We start from the raw sequence: 14,812 nt of genomic DNA, 5'->3' as shown, positions 1-14,812 counted from the left end.
TCTTATACTTCTGTAATAGTCAAATTCTTAGCTTAAAATACGACTTTGGACAAAATACGGTTAGGAATGATTCTTTGATACCAAAGATCCTAAATGTCACCCTAAACCGAGATAAGTGAGGATACTTGATGTCCACTCCAGGACTCAATTGACAATGTGTTATTAATAGTCGTGTGTTGCGGTCAATAACACGGGAGCGCTGTCTTCTCAGAGGAGGACCGTCTGTCCAAGAGGAAGAGCATCGGAGAGACCATCTCGCTCCAGGTGGAGGTGGAGTCCCGCAACAGTCCGGAGAAAGAGGAGGTGAACGAATCGTCCGTCAACCATCGTGCTCAGCCGACATCTCCACAGTTGTGGTCTCCTTGAGCCTTGAATTCTTGATAGCAATTCAGTATCATACCTCAGGGGTTCCCAAACCTTTGAGCCGCCCCTTGGAAGTCTTGAGCTCTGGCTGAGGATCCCCCCCCCCCCCCCCCCCGTTTATCTTCAGACTCTGAAACATGTAAAACTTAATTTAAAAAAAAAATATTACAATTTTGCTGCGGACAGCCTGCAGTTCCTTCAACAGCGAGTGAACCCCTGTCATAGCTCACCAGGAGTTCAACGAGATCTCACCTTTCCAAAAGGTGGACAAGAACGTTCACATAAATGGGATGGATTGTCGTTACATATTTTATCCACTTTCCCTTGTTTTCACTTGTCAGTTCTTATCCATCTCCCTAATGTGGAATTTGAATCAGCCGTCAAGTTGTGTGTCACTCCTCTGATGTTGCATAACTGGTATATAATTCCAGCTGGATGTAATTCTTTTTTTTGTCGTTTCCTCCCCCTCAGAGAACGCCAGCGGAGGAGATCACATTTGAAACCCTGAAAAATGCCATCGGTATGACGGCTTATTAACCGGCATTAGTGTTTTTGTTTTTGTTTGTTTGTTTTTATAATCTGTTTGACACGGTTAAAGTGTGGGTACTTAAAAATAGACGTGTGTGTGTGTGTGTGTCTCATCCCAGTGGACAGTGTGGGTATGGAGGAGCAGGAGAGGGAGCGTCGGCGGCAGGTGGTGGAGAAGTTCCAGAAGGCCCCGTTCGAGGAGATAGCTGCCCATTGTGGTGCCAGGGTACAATAACAATAGATTAATCCAAAACACCAAAAGTCCCTTTTACACCTGGTTCTATATTCAAAAATGCTCCTTTCCCTTTAGTCACTTTTAACACCCCCCCGTGTTTTCCCACCAGGCCACACTGTTGCAGAGCAAGCTGAATCAGATCTTTGAGATTACAATCAGGTACGAGCCGCGCCTTTCGTGGCGCCGCTAACAGTTCTCTTACAGTTCGGCTCCTGCGATGACGGTGAACCTGTGTCGTCTCTTTTGCTTCCCCAGACCGCCGCCCAGCCCGTCAGGAACCATCTCATCCGGTTATGGCCAAACCCAGAGCAGGTCCGTACCCGTCTACGAAATGAAGTTCCCGGACCTGTGTGTGTACTAGCTGCGAGGGGTCACCACGGGGTCACGCTGAACTGATATTGATGAGGTGACGGAACAAAAGCAGGTGATCTTTATTCAGTCCCCCAAAGGCAACGTGACCCTGGAATCAAACACGCCGTAGGGGATGATACGTCCCACCTCCGTGGTTGAAGCCAACTGAAGATCAGGCTGCCGTTTGTTTTAGTTTTTTTTTTTTTTTTTTGTCCTTGTGTTTAGGTTTTTTTTGTCCTTGTGGCTGAGATAAGGAGGTTTGTTGTTGCCTAATGACCGAACAAGATGCCTGTTTTGCCTCCGCCGGCTTGATCCTTACGATTTGGTTTCCACACAAGCATTGCCAAGCGCTGAAGTGGGAGGCAAAGGACTGCTAATAAGAGTCTCACGGCCATTTTAACTGACCTGCTGCATGCCCCGCAACCCCAAACTTTATCCCCGACCACGCTACCATTCACAGATGTTTTTCTTTTTTTCTTTCCGAGATGGTATACCGTAACGTAGAGAGGGATCATTCAACACCAGGCTTTTATTTGGGTGTTTTTTATGATGTCACAGCGATGGTAAGAATGTATAGCCAATGGGTTTTTTTTTAGCAGAGGTTTGATTCGGCAGACTGAGCGGCATATGGAAACTGAAGCTCTTCCTCTACCTTTTCCACCCCCAACGTTTCTGGCGCTGTGTGTTGAATGCTTCAATGTTTTTTTGTTTTGTTTTTATGAGATGTTCGCCATGAGTGCTTTTTTAAAATTTATTTTTATTTTTTTATGGAACTTTGCCCCAACCCTTGTTTTTATTATTGTTACGATTATCATCATATTGGCATTTTTTATTTTTTTTTTTTATTTTTTTTTTTTTAAGCTAGTTTGGTGAAAAGTCCCAGTATGCGTTGTTCCTCCCAAAGTGAGCGTGCCTAAAGGTGGACTTTGTGTTGCTCAGTCAAAACCACTCATGTTTTACCATTCAAGACAAACCCCCCCAACCACATAAAACTTTAGGTGTATACTACATACCCCAATGTAAACTACATAAAAAAAACAGAGAATCAACCAAGGAAGCTGAGTATTTCCCCCATGGTGTATGAATGTGTACATAGATGAAGTTATATTATGAATATATCGTTAAAGCTCACGTATAGGAGGTGTGTGTGTGTGTGTGTGTGTGTGTGTGTGTGTGTGTGTGTGTGTGCGTGTGCGTGCGTGTGTGTGCGCACATATAAATATAAAGTCTAATTTTCAATTTACTGCACTGATTCTGGCCATAAATAAGAGAGAACCAACTACACCTTCCTTTTTAGCTTAATGGAACTAATTAGCATGTCATTAAAACAAGACTGCAACATGTCGTGTCACGGCCAGTCTGCAGGACACACACAGTGAAAATGTTTTATAATTTATCAATAGTATTTAATTTAACGATAGTGTATTAGACCTCATTAAAAGGCATTTTAAATGGCAAGCTTTTAGCACCATCTTCTGTGATTCTTTAATTATTATGTCTTACGCTACTGATGATTACGTTACAACATGTTCAGACATTACTGTACTGATGGCGTCGTTAGGAGTGCATGGGTCTCTGTAACAAACTGCAAATTTGATGAATTTTAAAGCCATTGGATTCAAACGTCCATGTGCAGGTATTAAAAAAAAAAAAAAAAAAAAAAAAGAGAAAAAAAAGTATAACGGCAATAATTTCGTATAATCCTGATGAGTATTTTCTCCCACTAGTAGCACGTGGTGGGTGAGAAGGAACCAGAGAAGGCGAGTTTAGGATCTTTTTGTAGCTATGCCGACCTGCTTTGACGCTTCGCTTTCTGTTCTCGCTTCATCCCCGCGTGATTTCCTCTGCTCCTGTGACTTGTCTTCATCTGCTTCAAACTTTGTCTCTGTTAAAACAATCCTGTGTCACGTCCCTGTATGGTCGCCGGCATTTTTGGATTGTCGTCCTGTGGCTCTGCGCGTTGGATGGTTCGTCCTCTCGTCGTTTTTGCTGTTGACTGTGTATTTATGTCCATGTGTGCCTGTGGATCCAATCGGCCATTTATCTGTGTACATACTCTGTCATCACGTGATTGTGTGTTGCCTCTGTTTCCTCCTTTTTTATTGTGTGTTTTGGACATGTACGTCACATGTCTCTCTGGGTGTAACACAAATCTTGTGTGTGGTTGTGTGCGTGTGTGCGTGCATTTCAAAGTCATGACCCAAGACCCCAAACCATTTAAATGCAGTGCACAGTTGATTAATATGGCTCCCTCGTGGAGTACCCATCAGCCACGTGTGGCTGTCCAACCCTTTCAGTCAGCGCCCAATTTACATCACTTAATGTAAACTTGTTTACCACACATATCGTGATATCGCAGTGGAAAGAAATCGAGTGCTTTCAATCTAATTGTCGTCATTGCATAGTGTTGCATAACGTTAACAGACTGACCGATCCGTTGTTTTTGATCTTTTCTTTGTTCCTTTTTTAAAATCGTCATTTACTTTACATGTCTGGTTAAATGTATCTGTTTACAATATAGTGCTGTAGGTCATCTGGACTGTGAACTTTGCACTTTACAACTGGATAATCTAGTGACTAAGGCAGCTTTTACGTGGAGGAAATGCCTTACGAGTGTAAGACCCTACTTTGCATGCTAGTGCCGTAGCTGTGTTGTACAACTCTGACCATTTGTGAGAATAAAAACTCCTCTGTGATCATGACATTGTGATTTGGCTCCTTTTTTATTTTTATTGACGATTCAGCCAAAAACCTGGCAGGACCTTTCCTTCCCCCCGAGCGAACCGGACGCTCTCGATATACACAACGCCATTGAGTCCACATTGCGGGGTGAATATCCAATCGGAACGCAGGGATATGAGCCACTTTTCATGACAAAGCTTGGGGACTTGGCCACATGAATTCCAGAACCTGCTGCCACCGTATCTTTTTTTTTTTTTTTTTTTAGCAGTTTTTATTTTTCCGTGATTTTTACTGTTTGGTTACTTGTGAGTTTTATCACAGTGAGATGCTTCCTGTGTGCATTGTGTGTATGTTACTATAGGTCTATTTTCATTGCCAGTGCAGTCTAATAAAACTTTGAATCAAAATAAAATTACATGAATGTATCCCCACGGTGTCTTTCCTCCTCCTTTGCAAACACAGGATTTGGATTAATTGGGTACAAATACATATTTCTCATCATACCACTTGAATATAGACTCAAAAATGCCAGTTAAGTTCAGCCTTCCCCTCTCTTTCTCCATCCCCATCTTTCTCACATACAAATAACTGTCCTCTCAATGATGTAATTTTAGATTTTCTACTCAAAGTTAGAACTTCAATATATTTCTGAACTGAGACGAGCATGTGGTTATGCTGATCAACTTAATTAAATCTGTTAATAAATACTTCTATATATCAATAAATAAACAAATCTATCAATACATCCATCAACCATTTTGTTTAATAATTTCATATTTTATTTGATTTATTGACATGTATTGAAGTATAGATGATATATTTGTAAATTTATTGAATTATATATTTAAGTGTTGGTGTAATTAAAACTAATTTAAAAAAATTGTGTCTGGGAATAATCACATTTTAATTTATTATTTGGATAGTACATTAATTGTTAAATAGATAACCAATAAATAGTTGAAAAAGTATAATTTCAGTACACATGGTACAGAGTCACTTGACGTTCTGTTCATGTTTTAATAAATTGTGATTTGGTGAATTGCAATTGAATTTCAGGTGATTTATAAGCCATTTCATATTCATACCACATTTCATATTTCATAGAGCATTTCTGGTCACAAGGATAGGATAAATAAATGGGTGCACAATAATATGCATGAAAAAAGATAAGTAAAGGGAAATTTAGAGGTGTAACAGTGAATGTGTTTTCTGCCCTGCCACTGCATACATTGTATTTCTCATTATTAAACCATATGTTCAGTGTTCATTTTCAGTTTTGAGTCATGGACAGTTTGTGCTAAAATAAAATTATTTGTATTTCTCTAACTTTCAAGCCTTTTGTTTCTCACTATTATTATCCAGTGTGGTATGGGGTGGTGTGATTTTAAACAGCCACACCTATCTTGGGTCTCGTTATTTGGGACCGAGATCAGGGGTGGCTGTCCGCCTGTTGATCATCAGCGCAATCAATGACCATGGGTTAAATCTCCCATCCCCACACACACGAGAGAGAACTTTTGTCATGAAAACGTCTGCTCCCGGCTTGTTACGTGTGGCAAGGGAACTGCCACCCGCAGATTATCTTGCTTGATGCATATGTATTTGACTGCTGAATGCTGTGTATTTCTCAAAAATGCTTTGTATTTGACAGTGAATCACCATTATTGTTTGCCAGAAAACAGTTCAACTTTAATATTGCATTATATACAAAAAGGGGGAAAAATAATAACAAGACTCAGTTCACTCCCACTTTCTACAGGAGAATGTATTTCAGTGGCGGGTTCCTTGGAAACATGCAATGGATCAGGGCTGATGTTAAGGTCGCCCACAAGCAATAATGCTCTTCAGAGAGTAAGGCCATAAGGATCAATGCAGTGGGTGGATGAATCATAATTGCTTCTTTTCAAATCATCAACACTAGGTTGTTGGTTGATCTTTCATTGGAGTTTCGGGTCCAAAAATAAGAAGAAAAATATCATGCTAATGATACTGTCTAGCATTACAAGCCATAAACATGCAGGTGCCATCAGGCTCTACCGCTCTCCTTCCCCTCTCCACCCAATTCACTCATGCCCGAGTTGCAGGACATTCCTGAACAACCTGAGCAAGGGCCTCTCTGGCCTCTACTCCCACGGCTTCGTAAATCCGTAGCGCTTGGTGGCCGGCGGCCTCCCCCACCGGAAGTGACTCATCCGGTATGTTCCGTCTTTCATTTCCTGCGACCCCAACAGGGAGGAGGATTTTGGCCCAAACGTCACCCCCTGTGCCCCCTCCTGGCTCTCCAAGTTGTGTTGGATGTCCAGGACGCTCGAGCCTCCTCCTACTACTTCCTCCTCATCAATGCCGCCCAGCTGCCGACGAACCTGCCGATGGAAGCCACCCTTGAAGGAGTCCCCTGCCTCCAGGGAGGAGGCGTAGACCTTGATGGGTCGGCGCTTCCGTCCTGGAGGTTTCCCCCAGCGGAAGTGCTCCATGGAGTAGGAGCGTCGCCTGTCATCTCGGGCAGCCGCGGCCTCCCCCGTCACTCCCAGAGCCTTGACATCTAGCCCCGACAGCAAGGTGTCCAGCAAGGCGTCCTCCTCGTCGACCCTCAGGCCCAATGGGGACACGGCCTCCATCTTCAGCGCACACAGGTGGAGACAGTCCTTCATGAAGGAAAGTTGGAAATGTCATGATGGAGTTTTTGAACGGTTTATCATTTGTTTCTAATTTTTTTGACCGCTGGACGTACCAGCAGGTTCTCCTTGGAGCTGAGGTCCCTGCAGACAGAGCGGTCCCAGCACAGTGCCCAGGCCTCGGGGCTGAACACGCACGCCACCAGCACCGCAAACATCCAGGAAGCCTGCGTCATCTCCCAGCTACAAAGCGATGATGGAAAAAAACACAAGGATAATATTGAGGAGCGAATGCAAAAAGTCTGATTGTCAACCACCGATCTGTGTTGAATAGTTGAAAAGGTAGTGGGGGGAGAACTCCTAGGGTTTCACTGGATTCCAAGCTATTGGCGCCCCCAAAAGTGTGATTTAATGACTTATAATGTTTCCAACTAATATCTGAATGAAAATCCAGCATTAAAATATTTTTACAATATTTTTGGGATAGCTATACATGGCTTTCATGACTTTCAATAGACTTTCAATGGATCGCAGCCTTCAATGGCTTCCATGAAAGCACAAACTCCTTTTCTCTGAGAGATTTCCTAAATCCTCCAGTCAGTGGCATTGTTTTGTTTTTTTCTACCTCTAAGCTTTCTGATTTCAAAGAACATTTTGACGTAAGGGTTTGCATGGCGACTTATCTGAGCACTGAGTTCCCCACCTACAAATTAAAATGGGAAATCGGGTATTATCGCCCACCATTTATTTGAATTAGCCACAAAGATTTTATTCCCACCCCCTTATATTGGATTGATACATAACTGAATGTACCACCTAATAAAATAATTCAAATTCTAACTTCACAGTCACAGTCACAGATGTTTATTTTTTCCAGAGTATTCCTAATGGCTTAGAGATAACAGCTTCATTCACTTTGTGTTGTGAAAGAATTCCATCTCCCTTTATCTTTCCCACATCATTTTAATAAGCATATAAGTGGACACCTTCCCCTGAAACTCTATCAAGCAGCGATTGAACACATTTTACTGTGTGACTCACACGCTTCTCTCCCCCTCACCTATGGGAAAGAGGTTCGTAAATAGCTTGCAGTAAAGGATGCTATGAGACGTTATCATGTGCTATTATATCATGTGCACCAGGTAGATGCTGGTGTGGATAAAATAAATAAAGCGCACACACCTACTGTAGGACAGTTGAAAATGTAATGAAACGGCTTCACGATTTAAGGAACAAACCCTGATATAACTACTTTACGGAAAATAATAAATAAATAAATGCTTAATAAATAACTTGAGAAATGTATTCAAATGTATTAAATGAATCAAGGTGAATGTAGTATTTAAACTGTACACACATACATATGCATATATATTGATTTTTTGCTCATATTTTTTCTTCATATTTTCTTTCTCATTTGGATTATCATTCTTTAATTTTTCTTCCTTTTTTTTGCTTTGCACAGTCTTTGCACTTGACCTCCTATCATTTCACTGCAGTGTACTTGCACAATTGCATGTGACTAATAAAGAATCTTGAAACTCAATGGTCAATCAATCGACAGATCATTAAATCAATCCCTTCAGCCAGTGCATTACACGAAAATATTTTGGAGAACAATCTGTACACACATCAGGGACAAGTTTGGGAAAAAAAGCGTCTTACCTTTTTTTTTTTTTCCTTCTTCTTCTCTCTCCCTATCTCCTCCCAGCACTAGCTCTTTGAGGCTGGCGACACTATCTGTGATCTCGCTCTCTCGCTCTCTCTCTCTCTCGCTCTCTCTCTCTCTCCCACCTCCTCTTCCCGAGTGATGAGTTGGAAAGAGTTCTGCCGTTGCTTCCTCTGTGGTGCGAGCGCTTTTTATAGACAGAGGTGGTGCGGCGCTCTGATACTCAAGGCCTCCGGGTACGACGGAGGTACAGGGAGCATCCCGCTCGCCCACTTGGTGGGGAGGGGGCTGGCCTTTTGTTTCTGTTGTGTGTGTTCGGGTGTGTGTGTGTGTGTGTGTGTGTGTGTGGGTCTCTTGTGTGTGTGTGTAGATGTTAGTGTACGGTTAGGTTCAGACCACCCACGTGCCCTTTTCTCCATCAACATCTCAGCCCACGACATAGGGCAATAGGTGAGGTGTCAGTGGGAGAAGCTGTGACTTGTTGCATCCTATCTCCTTTTCCTCAACTTTAACTTGAAGGTACATTTTACATCTACATTTCCTCACTTGGTGGTTATAACAACAAAGAGATTGCCTTGACCGCGGTCTAGTGCCATGCAGCTGTAAATCCTTCAAAGGTCAGCACTAATTCCTCCCAGTGGAAAACTGGGCCTCTTCCAATTGCCACAGGAAGGAGGACGCTTACAGTCGCTAAAGCGTGCAAATTGATCTTCCTTCCGGTAGAGCTGGGTTTTCACTCAACAAATATGTTTGACGTCATGTGTTTGGGGAGACAGGTGTTGCGCGGACAAACGTCTTGTCAACAGCCGACGGCCCTAGCGCTTCCGATATTGAAACTAGAGGTTCCACAGTCGTCAGGTGGTCAGCCATCAAAACAAAGAAGATAAAGCGTGAACACCGTTCAAAACGACCTTTTCATGGTAAATCAAGGACCACAATCATAACCAGTTTGGCTTTTTCCATTTCTTGCCGTCTCGTCATCTATGAATGAGGCTGAGACCATAGGTCATGCATTTCACACGTCCCCTCTATTGTAACATGCTCCTCTCTGGCCTTCCGATGACGACCATGAAAAGCTTAAAGTTGGTGCAAAATGCTGCCAGAATCCTGACTAAGACTAGAAGGTTTGACCTTAAAACTGCTACTCTGGCCAATTGGCGCTGGCTCCCAGTTAATTTCAGGTGGGACGTATAAAACACTGCATGGACTCACTGGCACCTTCTTATTTATCAGACTTACCTATCTGTGGCAACTTATGTACCATCTTGATGCAACTAATGTACCATCAGCTTTATGGCCACGACATTCTGGACTTTTATCTAAGAGTTAAAAACAAGTCTGCGGGTTTTAAAGCATTCTCACACAAGTCTCCAGTACTCCAAGAAAGCCCTGCCCACTCAAGTTTAAGATGCTATTTAAATACAGAAAGACTCGTTTTTATAGTCCCGCTTTCGACCAACCATCTGGCTGAAGCTCCCCCCTTGGCACTGTCGTTTAATAAACAATATTCCATTTTCTGGGGGGGAATTTATTTTTGTCTTACCCAGATTCAAAAAAAATGGTCAATACAAATTTCACCCCTGGGTGTCCAGCGCCCGTAGATGCAAGATGCACCCCTTAAATTACTCAGCTTTTGGAACGCCGGAAGGTGTATTTGCCTAATTTCACAGGAGTTGGGCTGGTTGATCCCCTCTGCAACCCCTCTCACTTAGGTCTTGGGTCTGGACACACAGGGATGAAATAGGTAATTAAACCAGAATATGGATAAGATATAACCCAGTTGTAAAATTTTCCCAGAATTCCTCATCATTCTTTTTTATTATTATTATTCTTTATTTTGAAAGAGCAGTTTAAAAAAAACATAGATCAAAACAAAAGCAGTTTAATTTCCTCTGCCGTCCACAGGTTTCTTCAAAATTTAAGAACTTTGTACATTTTGGCAGAGGTAAAGTGTGCACACATAAGCAATGAAAGGTGTATCGAGGGAGACTTGAGAAAAAAGAATATGCTTTGCTGGAATAAAACAACAATACAGGGTCTTACATTCAATACTTCCACAAAATCTGGCTGTAATGGCCTTAAATATATTTGACCCACTTGGTCAGAATTTAATAAACACATTTTTCTGAAGACAAGGGAAAAAAATGTATCCTTTCTGTAATAAATGTAATTTATGTATCCACTCCTGTATTGTGGGGGAAGTAACCAGTGACTTGTGAGTGCTTTTTTACAAGCTTTTACAAGGATAGCAAAATACCAAACATATATTCATCAGGTCGCCTTTCCTGAGAGTCAAGTCATTTCCTCAGAATAATGTGGAAACTTGCAAGGGCAGAACAGTGTTATTCATGCTTTTTAGTGCTTTGTGAAACCCTGCCCAGAAAGGTTTTATCACTGGACACTCCCAAAATACATCCCAGTGGTTGGCTTCCCGAAATCCACACTCTCCAACATGGCAACAACAGGTCTCCAACATTTGGTATCCCTTCCAGCAACATGTGCTTTCTGCTTCGGTGTAATAAGCAAACTACTAAAACCCTTCCACCCAAACTCCCGCCCTACATCACAGTTGTCACATTTCCAGTGGAATTGAAACACTTCCAAATATTTGATATTGAACCATTACCTTATTTCCCCCATTTTTCCCAGAAGTCCCTTTAAAGTCAATTCCGAGATTTGTTTTTGTGGTCCGGATTTTTTGAACAGGCCAAAATCAGGGACACATGACGTAACGTGTTCCTACGTGGCATGGCCTCTTCTCTACACTACCACTATATAAGAGTAGAGTGCATTCTTCTGTGGTTCTCTCACTCAACCACGACAGGTTACGACAGAGTTACTATAGACTTTCTAGGAATGGCGCCTTCGGCCCTCAAATCCTTTTTCCCAGGATGCCAGAATGTATATAACAACTTGGTCTCCTTATTTACATTTCCGGCCCGTTACGAGTGTGGTGGCTCCCCCAGCTCCTTGCTCTCCCTGACAGCACACACAGCAAACACAGCGTGTGTTTTTGATGAGACCGCCTGTGTGTGTGTGTGTGTGTGTGTGTGTGTGTGTGTGTGTGTGTGTGTGTGTGTGTGTGTGTGTGTGTGTGTGTGAGTGAGGTGTCCACCAGTGAGTGTACAGGACTTATCCCAGTTGGTTCTGGTGTATAATGTCAGTATTATGTTGTGGCGCCTCCAAGCAGTGGAAAGGGCCCCGAAGCCACCCCCGAGGCTGCAGGAAAGCCACGAGCACCCTGCCCTGCAGCCACAGAAGACACCCTGGCCCCCAGAGAAGTCAAAAGCCTGTGGAGCAACCCCCACGCCTAGCCCCAAGGAGCACAACCCAGTCCAAGGAGGAGACCCTTCCCCTGGGGTGCGCACATACTGCCCACCCCCATGAGCAGGCACAAGACTCAGCCGTATGCGCAGAACCTGGGCTGCGGGCACCAGGCATGCACCTCACCCCCGAGCGCCCATCCACGTAGTGTGTTCAGCACCCAGATGTTAGCCTCCCCCACCAACGCCAGTAGGCTGCCAGATATATGGGCCCTCCACCACCCCTGGCACCCAGGGCACCCGCTGCAGAGAAGCAGCACAGCGTGGCCGACAGTCACCCCCAGCACGCCAACCCACACCCACAAAAGCAAGCAGCACCCCAGGGGCCCCGGAAGGGGCGGGGCGCTCTACGCAGCCCTGCCAGGTCGCAGCACACCATAAACTACCAGGTGCAAACCGCCAGGACTCCAGCCCAGCAGGCAGGGGGCCCAGCCGGCCGCCCCCTGGCCAACCATGCCCCCACGCCGTCCCACCAGCAACCCGCTACCCCAGAAAACCCCAGTGCTCAATATGTGCTGTTGGCAATTGCAGTTAAAATTACGGGGTGAGTCAAACCCGAAACACTTGCACTCCTCCTGCCCCGCAGACCCTCATCTGGTGGTGTACGGAAGCTCCAAGGGCTGTCTTAGTGAGGCTACACAACTTTACCAACAAACAGAGGATCCTGTATGTGGCAAGAAACAAGGGCAGTTGGATTAGAATTGCAATTGGAAGGGCCATGACATGTCTTTCTATCAGGACTTCTCCGCAGAATAAGTGAAGAGGAGGAAGGAGTCGGTAAATGCCCACAAGCTGCTGCGTGAAGCTGGGACAAGAGTTCCTTTGTGTATCACAATTTATTCTCCTAATGGAACGACTTCATTGCTCTCAGATATGGTAGAAATGAATGACTATATTAAAAAGCTTCCAGTGCTGCAATGATCTGGCTCATATTTGCTGACAGGTACATATATACTGACACTTGAAGGATATAATATTGAATCCAGCCATATTGAGTTTGAGTAATGAATGTAAATCTTTGAGAACAGATTGTTTTATTTCACATATTGGTATTATTTATACTTGTTTCACTGTGGTGAACCTAGCCATGAATCTGCTGGCACTTTACTGCTGCAATCCAGATGAGGAAGTTATTTGTTGTTGTTTTTTTCTCGATTCTCCGTAGTTGTACTTTTGCAACGCTCGAGTACAACAAGGTTACACTCTTGGTTGATCATTCTTTTTTCCCCCTCATCTCCCTTTTATTTTGGTTGAATATTCTGAATATTCCCGAAAATATTCAATCCAAAAATGTTGATCTTCTGGATGTTTTGAGGCATTTAAACAGTCAGGAGCAGATAGACAAGTCATGATGGTGGCCCTTTCTCAATCTGCGTTCTTGTCTGTACTTGTGGACTTGTGAAAAGTCATCAGTCGCAGCCCAAGTACTGTTCCAATTCAAAGTACGCATCAAGCCAAGTCCAATTCAAATGCCCGAATGTGGACTTGCTCCGCCCATTTTATCGAGGATGCATTGGTGGTGACTTGTGTGGACTTGGGACAGCCAAGTATCAAGTATCCCAAGTATCCCAGAATGCATTTCGCAGAATGACCGTCCTGCATCCTCCTGTCCCCGGGAGTCTGTACTCCCGAGTCGAACTTGCCAAGTCTGAACTACCAAGTCCGCAAGTCTGGACTTTGCGTACTTGGTATTGAGAAAAGGCCACAGGCTCCTCTCCTGAGTGTGTGTGGGGATGGCGGTTTTACCTGCTGCTCGTCAGACCAACCAACAAGTAACAGGTAGGTGGCCACCCTGATCCCAATCACCTAGATTCAGTTCAGGTGTGGCTGCACAACCTAGACCATCCCCACACCACACCCATTTAATAGAGCATTGGGATAAAGGCCGTATTGCTCTTCAAGACCAAACTCCTGTTACTATGTTAATGAAACCGATTAGACCTTTTGAACGCTCATTACTCTGGAAGATGAATGCACTTTTATTCTTGGATAACAACTTTATTAAAGTCATGGGGGAACAAACAGGCCTATTTTAAGTATTTTATGACCAAGATGAGGTTGACCCAAGAATTGTGTGGGATGCATGTAAAGTTTATATGAGAGGCATGATTATTTCATATACAAGCCAGAAAAAAAAGCAGCTGAACAAATTGAAATCGAAAAGAAAATAAAAACAGGAAGAAACTATTATAATACAAAATCAGATTATGTGTTAACTGAACTTGGTCCAGCTCTGACAGAATGTGTTAAAGAATTCAGACTGATATCTGGGTACAAAGTTAACTTCAAAAAATCTGAAATAATGCCCTTGGTGAGCTATGGACGTGTTGACATGTTTAAGATGACAATTCAGTTCTCCCGAAAATAAATGAATCTGTGTCTATGCTTTTTGTGATTTTAAAACCAAATTATATTTGAGACATTAATAACGCAATGGCAGACTTTACACAGGCAGGCAGGAAACCCAAAATTAAATTGTAGATTTTACAACTCCCAATAGAACAAGGTGGGTGGGGTTTACCCAAGATGGAAAATTATACTGTCAATACAGGCCTGGTCATTCCTTTATGGGTGGCTGAACAAACTGGATTGTCATGGCTTGAAAAAGAGGCAATGATCTGTAAACCTTTTTCTCCTGAAAATATATTAGATAAGCGAGTGAGGGACTTGCCAATTAGAGCTATGGACAATCTATCAATAACTAAGATAATAAACACTTGGAGTAGCTTAAGGAAAATTTTTAAGGAATCTCACCTGTTACCCTGTGACCCTGGCCAAAGGGGACCAAAAGCAAGGCCAGACATAGCCATAGACCATAGCCATAGACAAGACATAGCTGCCACCATGGCAGGGTGTGCAAAAATCTGGTTTATTGTGGTACTCGGGAGAGTCTGCCTGGAGAGTCTGTGTCCGACAAGGAACTGGATGTCTCGGAGGAGGCTGGTGTCGTGGGACTGCGGGGTCGCATCCAGTCGTCCTGGGCGGCGGTGTCCCCGGGAGGAATCCATGGGGGCTGGAGTTATTGGGGTGAGGGGACCCAGCCATG

The 14,812-nt window shown here is 43.6% G+C and overlaps 2 protein-coding genes across 2 annotated transcripts in view; one reads left to right on the top strand and one right to left on the bottom strand.

Moving 5' to 3' along the window:
• LOC307245575 (protein EFR3 homolog B) overlaps nt 1–2,887 on the top strand; it is a 33,693-nt gene extending 30,806 nt beyond the window's left edge. The window contains exons 18-22 of the mRNA XM_080021219.1: nt 212–303; nt 835–883; nt 1,011–1,117; nt 1,236–1,285; nt 1,382–2,887. Of these exons, the coding sequence (XP_079877345.1) occupies nt 212–303; nt 835–883; nt 1,011–1,117; nt 1,236–1,285; nt 1,382–1,487 (404 nt within the window). The 3' untranslated portion in view covers nt 1,488–2,887. The remainder of the gene's footprint in view (nt 1–211; nt 304–834; nt 884–1,010; nt 1,118–1,235; nt 1,286–1,381) is intronic.
• A 2,933-nt stretch (nt 2,888–5,820) lies between these two features.
• LOC307245586 (pro-opiomelanocortin-like) lies at nt 5,821–8,674 on the bottom strand. The gene is made up of 3 exons (XM_080021230.1): nt 8,440–8,674; nt 6,891–7,017; nt 5,821–6,804 (listed from the first exon to the last, which is right to left on the bottom strand). The coding sequence occupies exons 2-3, from the start codon at nt 7,008–7,010 to the stop codon at nt 6,283–6,285; spliced, it is 642 nt and encodes a 213-aa protein (XP_079877356.1). The 5' UTR covers nt 7,011–7,017; nt 8,440–8,674; the 3' UTR covers nt 5,821–6,282.
• Nucleotides 8,675–14,812: the final 6,138 nt, after the last annotated feature.

The sequence above is a fragment of the Zeus faber genome (assembly GCF_960531495.2).
Source record: "Zeus faber genome assembly, chromosome: 2".
Lineage (NCBI taxonomy): Eukaryota > Metazoa > Chordata > Actinopteri > Zeiformes > Zeidae > Zeus > Zeus faber.
This window is presented reverse-complemented; position numbering and strand designations above follow the sequence as displayed.